The sequence below is a fragment of the Nicotiana sylvestris genome, chromosome 7, assembly GCF_000393655.2.
Source record: "Nicotiana sylvestris chromosome 7, ASM39365v2, whole genome shotgun sequence".
NCBI classification, from domain to species: Eukaryota; Viridiplantae; Streptophyta; class Magnoliopsida; order Solanales; family Solanaceae; genus Nicotiana; species Nicotiana sylvestris.
The window spans coordinates 108,966,203-108,975,125 of NC_091063.1; the positions used below are offsets into that span (position 1 = coordinate 108,966,203).

An 8,923-nucleotide genomic window follows, 5' to 3' on the forward strand; every position below is an offset into this window, starting at 1 on the left:
AAGGTGTCAGGTGATGTACCCAGATGAAGATCTTAGTGTGTATGCGGCCGAGGTTAGTTCCGACGGTCAATTTCATGAAGAAACAGTTCGTTCTATTTGGAACGAATGCCAGTATTTGACGGTGAACACTCGAGTGCATGACCTATCTAGAGGCGAAGTCTCACCCTCCTATCTTGCCTGGTATAGAAAGAAGAACACTGCAGGGCCGAACCAGAAAGACCAGCCAAAAAGCCTCACATTCAGGAATTCGTTGAGGCGTCGCAAGAATAGTGGGCTTGGTTGGCCAAGGAAAATGAGTACAGGGCCACAATAGGAAAATTGGAAAAGCAAGTCAGAGAACTTCAATTCGAGAATAGCTTGCAAGTCGCGGCGGACGAAGGAGAAAAGAAAAGGCTAGCCAAAGAGAATGAGGCCCTTCAAGCCCAAATTCAGAAAATTAAAATGGCGGCAGAAAACCCTGCCCGAAGTGCCAAAGATGAAAAACTCATAGATAACCTAAGGCAGAAAGTGAATGACTATAGTTTTGATTTGAACAAAGCAGAAAGTGAACTATCTAGGGCTCAAAAGCAATTGGCTAAAAACGCAGATGAACGAGCACGCCTGGTTATGCAGTTGAAAGAAAAGTACGACAATGAGGTTGTGGGATTAAAGAAAAGGGTCATCGCCACGGAAAACAAAATGATCAAACAGGCGAAAGACTTCAAGGTTGAAAGGGAGCATTGTTATACAGCATTTGCACAATTAGAAATAGATTTGCAACAACTTCAAGAGCATAATCAAGTGGCCGAGCAAAATTTGGAATCCAGGGCCCAGTAGATCGGGCGTTTGTTGCAAGAAAAAGGTGTCATAAGAGAAAGAATTAGAACCATCACCGATTACATTGTCGTGAAATGCCAAGCCTGTGAGGATATGACTCGCACCACCTTCTTCGCGACAGTGATGACATTTGTTAAACAGATAATGACTTGGATTGACTTCAAAGGGATCTTGCATATAGGCCCGCGGCGAGACCGAATGATGTCCCGTGGGCACCAGGAGCATTAATGTATTCATGATTTTTTCATTTGAGTCTGTATTTCCTTTTCCGTTAGAGTCTGTCAATTGTTTTGAGTCTGTATTTTCTTTCTGCTAGAGTCTGTCAGTTGTTGTTGAGTCTGTATTTTCTTTTGTTGGAGTATGATAGTTTATTTTTGGAGTCTGTATTTCGTCTTTTCATCAGAGTCTGTTAGTTTCTTTTGGAGTCTGTTAGTTTTGAGTCATTGTAATCAAAGTATTTACTTTTATGAAAATCAAAAATCCCAAAAATGTTTTATTATTTACTCTCACACTTATCTCCTAGAACTACGCTCGGTCTGATTCATGCGGGGTCATGATACGTAGGCAATCTCCATAGGATTCGACCATAACCAAAAGAAAAAGAGAGGAAAAATAAGAGAGAAAAAGAAAAGAATAGAGAGAAAAAATAAGTAAACCAAGAGAAAGAAGCAATAGCAAAACAAGAGGGAAATGAGAGGATAAAAATAAAGAGAAAGCAAGGGCAAGAGTGAAAAGACGAAAAGAAAAAAAGAAGGAAAAGAAAAGTCGGGATGAAAAAAGCATCCGATCAAATGCATAATAGAAACGATTATCTGCTTAGGTGCATTCATTCCCCAAAATGTGTGGTTACCAATCTGTTAAAGCCCTAATTGCTAACAATGTTATTGTTGATCTATTGAGTTAAGGCAGGTGGTTAGTTGATTGGCATTCTGGCAACTCACTCATACAACACCCGATCAAAAGACAAGCTGAACATGGCCGACCAAGAATTGGAGGCAAGTATTGTTGACCCGTCAAAAGAGGTGGAAGAATTGGATGTTAATGCGATGAAGGAAGAGATGTATAAGTTAAAGCAGCAAATGGCTGAAATGTACCAAGCCTGGGCAAAGGGACATCCGCCACCGGTTTATCCCGCCAACCCTGCTTATATCTCACCATTGGCTCAACCTCAGGAACCCCCCACTGTAAACTCATCTCCAGCCTTTCCCCTATACCAATAATTCCACGGCACCACTTCCCATATATCTCAAGCTCCACCACCCAGACAAGTCCCGCACCCTCCTCCACCAATCACTCCTATTTTTGTGGCACCTCCATCTACTGCATTACACCGATCTTCTAGTGAACCTCTGTTCCAGACTCACGACAACCAGTATTATCCCCCTGAACCCACCTTCAAAGTCCCGGAACCATATTCTTGCACCCCTCATCTTGATCTCCCGGCAGAGATCGAGAAGCCACCCAAAAATCCCAAACATGAGGAGATGATCAAAAAGGTCAAAAGCTCGGAACAATCGTTCAGAGATATGAGGGGGTTGGGAGGTCAAGTAAGTGTGACCTATAAGGATTTATGTTTGTTCCCAGATGTTCAGTTACCAGCAGGGTTCAAGATGCCTAAGTTTGATCTGTACGACGAGCATGGTGACCCAGTAGCACACTTAAGAGGATTTTGTAGCAAGATGAGAGGAGCAGGCGGAAGAGATGAATTACTGATGGCATATTTCAGCCAAAGTCTGAGCGGATCGGCATTGGAATGGTATACCATACAAGATCACAGCAGGTGGTACACATGGGACGATTTAGCCCAAGCCTTCGCCTGCCATTTTCAGTATAATCTTGAAATTATTCCAGACCGACTGTCATTGACGAAAATCGAGAAAAAGCCCGGTGAGAGTTTCAGGGAATATGGATTCTATTGGAGAGAGCAAGCAGCGAGGGTTGACCCTCCGATGAAAGAAAGTGAGATGATTGATTATTTCTTGCAGGCTTTGGAGCCCATTTATTTTGGTCATTTGGTGCCAGCAGTGGGCAAGTCCTTTAATGAGGTTGTAAAAATGGGAGGCATGGTTGAGAAGGGACTCAAATCCAACAAGATCATGAGTTATTCAGCAATCAAAGCGACTACCCAGGCCATTCAAAATGGTACTGGGGGTGTACTCGAGAAGAAGAAAGAGGATGTTGCGACAATTGAGTCGGGAGCTTGGGTCGGGTCCAGGGGCCCTTCACGTTACTACAACCAGCCTCGACCCTATCACCAAACTTACCCCCACACTCCATATAGCCCACCACAACACTACTACCCACTGCCAGATCCCCATTTTTCTGTCCATCACGTGCAAACCTATACCCAACCTCCTACTTACGCACAATGGTGTGCACCAGTTCCATAAAATCCATACCCAGCTCCACAAAATACCTATCCACCCCCAAAAGCCTACAGAAATCCCCCTAGAACAGGTTTTCGGCCAAATCAAGCCTTCAAGAATGAGAGGTTGCAAAAAAAGAAGACTTTCACTCCATTGGAAGAATCATATACCAATCTATTCTACAGATTGAGACAGTTGGGTATGTTGAATCCAATTGAGGCTAAACTGTCAAATCCCCCTCCCAGAAATCTTGACCGCTTAGTGAGTTGTGAGTATTGTTTAGGGGCCCCGGGTCATGACACAGAGAAATGCTGGAAATTGAAAACAGCTATTCAAGAGCTCATTGATACTAATCGGATTGAGGTCCAAGATCCGGAGGAACCTAATATCAACCAGAACCCGTTGTCGGCCCATCATGAGACAAATATGATTGAGATAGTGCATAAGGGAGGGGAGCCTAAGAAGCCTTCGTAAACTGTCATGATGATTCGGTCCAGTGAAGCCAAGCCGTTTGAAAAGTCAACAAGTGAGAAGTCTATGATCAAGTTGAACGGGGCAAATAATAAACCATATGTGGGTGTCAAGAAGGGGTCCTCAAGTGACGTTATAGGGAAACATGAAAGAGCGAAAGTGGTTGTGCCAGGAGTGACAAACAAGCCTGTGGTAATTGTGAAGGGTGCCCACACAGATCCTGTCATTATCAAACCGGTAACTCAATTACCGATAGTCAACAGCAAGGCAGTCCCATGGAATTATGAACGAGTGACAGTGACTTACAAGGAGAAAGAGGTTAAAGAAGAAGTGGGTGAAACCCATGGTTTGACTCGATCGGGGAGATGCTTTGCCCCCGAAGAGTTGAGAAAAGCTAAGACCTCCAGAGATAACCCAGTGTTGGTGAAGAAAGTTGTGACCGAGGAAGAAGTAGAGGAATTCCTGAGAAAGATGAAAGTGCAGGACTATTCCATTGTGGAGCAGTTAAGGAAGACACCGGCTCAGATCTCGCTATTGTCATTATTGATCCATTCAGATGAGCACCGTCGGGATTTGATGAAGATCTTGAATGAGGCCCATGTTCCTGACAAAATTTCAGTAAACCACTTGGAAAAGATAGCTAACAAGATATTTGAGGTGAACAGGGTTACTTTCTCCGACGATGAGTTGCCCGTGGAGGGCACTGAGCATAATAGGGCCCTGTATTTGACGGTGAAATGCGAAGATTCTGTGGTCACCCGAGTTCTAGTAGATAATGGGTCTAGTGCGAACATTTGTCCTCTCTCCACGTTAAACAAGCTGAAAGTGGACGATGATAGAATTCACAAGAACAGCATCTGTGTTCGGGGGTTTGACAGTGGGGGCAAAGATTCAGTGGGTGATATAATACTAGAGCTAACCATAGGGCCCGTTGAGTTCACTATGGAATTTCAAGTGTTGGATGTGGCAGTCTCTTATAACCTTTTGCTGGGGCGCCCCTGAATTCATGCTGCTAAAGCGGTCCCGCCTACTCTACATCAAATGGTCAAGTTTGAATGGGATAGACAGGAAATTGTTGTGCACGGCGAAGATAATTTGTGTGTTCCCAGTGATGCCATTATTCCGTTCATAGAGTTTGAAGACAACAAGGGGCCATGAGTTTATCAGGTTTTTGACACAGTATTGGTAGAGAGAATTCCAGAAGGGAAGTGCGTTCCAACTCCGAGGGTAGCTACTGCATCAGTCATGGTAGCCGTTGAAATGTTGAAAAATGATTTTGTACCGGGCAAGGGTTTGGGTGCATCTCTGCAGGGAATCGTACAGCTGGTTTCTCTTCCTAAAAACTTGGATACATTTGGTCTGGGGTTCAAGCCCATAGTCGCAGACGTGAGAAGAGACAGAAAAATGAAACAGAGAGCATGGGCCCTTCCAAAGCCAGTCTCGCGTCTTTCCAGATCAGTTGTCAGGCCTGGTACCAGAAAGCGCCCAGTAACAACGGTTCCCAGTTCGGTGGCGGATATGGATGGAGATTTGATGGAAAAGTTTGAGAGGATATTCGACGAAGTGAACATGGTGGAAGCTGGAGAGGGTTCTAGGGAGGCGGATGTGCAATTTGTTGGGCCCAGTGCAAAGATTAACAATTGGGAAGCTACTCCTCTCCCCACCAGGAAAGAGTTTTGGTAGTTTGCTTTGATTTTCTTTCAGTTTATCTGGATTATTCTAGGGTTGTAATTTAGATTCTATGTTCCGTCCGTTTGGATGTATAAACCTTGTTATCTTTAATTTCAATTAAATGCAATTTCCCTTTTTTCTTCCTTCCTGATAGTTTTATTTTTGTTTTTCTTTTCTTTCTTGTACAGTTCTTTTTATGATGGCTTCAATGATATGACATGCATGAGGAATCTTCGGCTCAGTCTTAAAAGCCAATCTAATTCTAAAATAGTAATTCAAGAAATAGAATGTGATGTTGGATTGGATTATGATAAGGATGAAGCCTTTGAAGAGATTAGTAAAGAACTAAGCCATTTTGAAGAAAAACCCAAGCCTAACCTGAGTGATACAGAAACAGTCAATTTAGGAGACCAAGATAATATCCGAGAAACTAAGATAAGTGTTCATCTGGAACCACAAATGAGGGAAGAGATAATCAAAGCATTGTTTGAATTCAAAGATATTTTTGCATGGTCCTATGACGATATGCCAGGTCTAAGCACTGACTTGGTGGTTCACAAATTGTCCACTGACCCGACGTTCCCTCCTGTCAAGCAGAAGCTGAGGAAATTTAAAACTAATATGAGTGTGAAGATTAAGGAAGAGGTGACCAAAAAGTTTGAGGCCAAAGTCATTCGGGTCACCCGATATCCCACCTGGTTAGCCGATGTTGTGCCTGTACCGAAAAAGGATGGTAAGACTAGGGTGTATATTGATTATCGGTATCTCAACAAGGCAAGTCCCAAGGATAACTTCCCATTGCTGAACATCCATATATTGATCGATAATTGTGCCAAACATGAGATTGGTTCTTTTGTGGATTGTTATGCGGGTTACCACCAGATTTTAATGGATGAGGAGGACGCAGAAAAGACAGCATTCATCACGCCATGGGGAACGTACTGCTATTGGGTCATGCCATTTGGTTTGAATAATGTTGGGGCAACCTACATGAGGGCAATGACGACCATATTCCACAACATGATACATAGGGAGATCGAGTTTTATGTGGATGATGTGATTATAAAGTCTAGAAAGCAGTCTGACCATGTCAGAGATCTGAGAAAGTTCTTCCAAAGGCTTCGCAGGTACAATCTCAAGCTTAATCCTACAAAATGCGCATTCGGTGTTCCGTCTGGAAAGTTGTTGGGATTCATAGTCAGCCGCCGAGATATTGAATTAGACCCGTCAAAGATCAAAGCTATCCAGGAGTTGCCACCCCCAAAGAACAAGACTAAGGTGATGAGTCTATTGGGGAGATTGAATTACATCAGCTGGTTTATTGCGCAGCTCACGACAACTTGTGAGCCTATTTTCAAACTGTTAAAGAAAGATGCTGCAGTCAAGTGGACAGATGAATGTCAGGAAGTATTTGATAAGATAAAGGGGTATTTGTCAAACCCACTTGTGTTGGTCCCGCCAGAACCAGGGAGACCTTTGATTCTGTATTTGACGGTCTTGGATAATTAATTTGGATGTGTGTTGGGACAGCATGAGTCACTGACAGGAAGGAGCAGGCCATCTATTATCTTAGCAAGAAGTTCACATCTTACGAGGTTAAATACACTCATCTTGAGAGGACGTGTTGTGCCTTAACTTGGGTAGCCCAGAAGCTGAAACATTATTTTTCATCTTATACTACTTACCTCATCTATCGCTTGGATCCATTGAAGTATATCTTCCAGAAGCCTATGCCTATGGGAAGGCTCGCAAAGTGACAGATCTTGCTCACAGAATTTGACATTGTGTACGTGACCCGGACTGCGATGAAAGCACAAGCATTGGCCGACCATTTGGCTGAGAATCCTGTGGATGAAGAATACGAACCTTTGAAGACGTATTTCCCTGATGAAGAGGTAATTCACATTGAGGAGTTGGAACAAAGTGAAAGGCCAGGATGGAAACTTTTCTTTGATGGGGCCGCTAACATGAAAGGTGTTGGGATAGGAGCGGTACTTGTTTCTGAAACAGGGCATCACTACCCTGTTACGGTTCAGCTTGGTTCTACTGTACTAACAACATGGCTAAGTATGAGGAATGCATTTTGGGTTTGAGGATGGCTATGGATATGGGTGTCCAGGAAGTCTTGGTCTTGGGAGACTCGGACCTTTTGGTGCACTAGATTCAGGGAGAATGGGAAACACGAGATTTAAAACTCATACTGTACCGGCAATGTTTGCATGATCTTTTTCAACGTTTCCAATCAATAGAGTTCAGGCATATTCCGAGGATTCATAATGAGGTCGCTGATGCTTTGGCGACTCTGGCGTCAATGTTACATCATCCAAATAAGGATTATATAGACCCTTTGCATATTCAGGTCCATGACCAACATACTTATTGTAACGTGGTAGAAGAAGAGCTCGATGGGGAGCCTTGGTTTCAAGATATTAGGGAGTACATCAAGATGGGGGTGTATCCAGTACAAGCCACAGGTGATCAAAAGAGAACAATTAGGCGGTTGGCAAGTAGTTTTTTCTTCAGCGGAGGGGTTCTGTACAAAAAGACTCCAGACTTTGGGCTACTGAGATGCATAGATGCTAGGCAAGCTACGGCTATTATGACCGAAGTACATTTTGGAGTGTGTGGACCGCACATGAGCGGGTACGTGTTGGCAAAGAAGATTCTACGAGCAGGTTATTATTGGATCACTATGGAGCAAGATTGTATCAGTTTCGTGCGTAAATGTCATCAGTGCCAAGTGCATGGAGATTTGATTCATTCTCCACCATCTGAATTACACACGATGTCTGTACCGTGGCCTTTTGTCGCATAGGGCATGGATGTCATTGGGCCAATTAAGCCATCAGCATCAAACAGGCAGAGGATCATTTTGGTGGCCATAGACTATTTTACCAAGTGGGTAGTCGCTAACCAAGAAGGCGGTGGTTGACTTTGTGCATTCAAATATCATTTGCCGATTTGGGATACCAAAGGTGATCATTACAGAAAATGGGGCTAATCTCAAAAGTCATCTGATGAAAGAGGTATGTTAACAGTTTAAGATTACACATCGCAATTCCACCCCATATCGTCCTAAGGCAAATGGAGCAGTTGAGGCAGCCAACAAGAACATAAAGAAGATACTTCGAAAAATGGTGGAAGGGTCCAGGCAATGGCATGAGAAGCTGCCGTTTGCATTGTTGGGTTATCGCTCTACTGTCCGTACTTCAGTAGGGGCGACTCCTTATTTGTTGGTGTATGGCACCAAAGTAGTGATACCCGCGGAAGTGGAAATTCCATCCCTTCGAATTGTCACGGAGGCTGAGATCGATGATGATGAGTGGGTCAAAACCTGCTTGGAACAATTGAGTTTGATCGACGAGAAAAGATTAGCAGCAGTGTGTCATGGCCAATTGTATCAATAAAGAATGGCAAGAGCATACAATAAGAATGTGCGTCCACGGAAGTTTGAAGTGGGTCAGTTAGTATTGAAACGCATTCTTCCTTATCAGGCTGAAGCCAAAGGCAAGTTCACCCCGAACTGGTAGGGGCCATACATCTTAACTAGAGTGTTGTCAAATGGCGCTTTATATTTAACAAATATAGAATAAAAGTGT

At 43.5% G+C, this 8,923-nt stretch overlaps 1 protein-coding gene across 1 annotated transcript; it reads left to right on the forward strand.

The window, feature by feature from the left end:
* Positions 1-441: 441 nt before the first annotated feature.
* On the forward strand, positions 442-4,655 carry LOC138873605 (uncharacterized). The gene is made up of 2 exons (XM_070152077.1): positions 442-623; positions 4,319-4,655. The coding sequence occupies exons 1-2, from the start codon at positions 442-444 to the stop codon at positions 4,653-4,655; spliced, it is 519 nt and encodes a 172-aa protein (XP_070008178.1).
* Positions 4,656-8,923: the final 4,268 nt, after the last annotated feature.

Excerpts from the sequence above, each read along its gene's own strand:
- LOC138873605 (XM_070152077.1), top strand. The coding sequence starts at position 442 with ATGGCGGCAGAAAACCCTGCCCGAAGTGCCAAAGATGAAAAACTCATA. Across the intron at positions 624-4,318 it reads GTTATGCAGTTGAAAGAAAA|GGTTACTTTCTCCGACGATG; the intron begins GTACGACAATGA and ends TGAGGTGAACAG.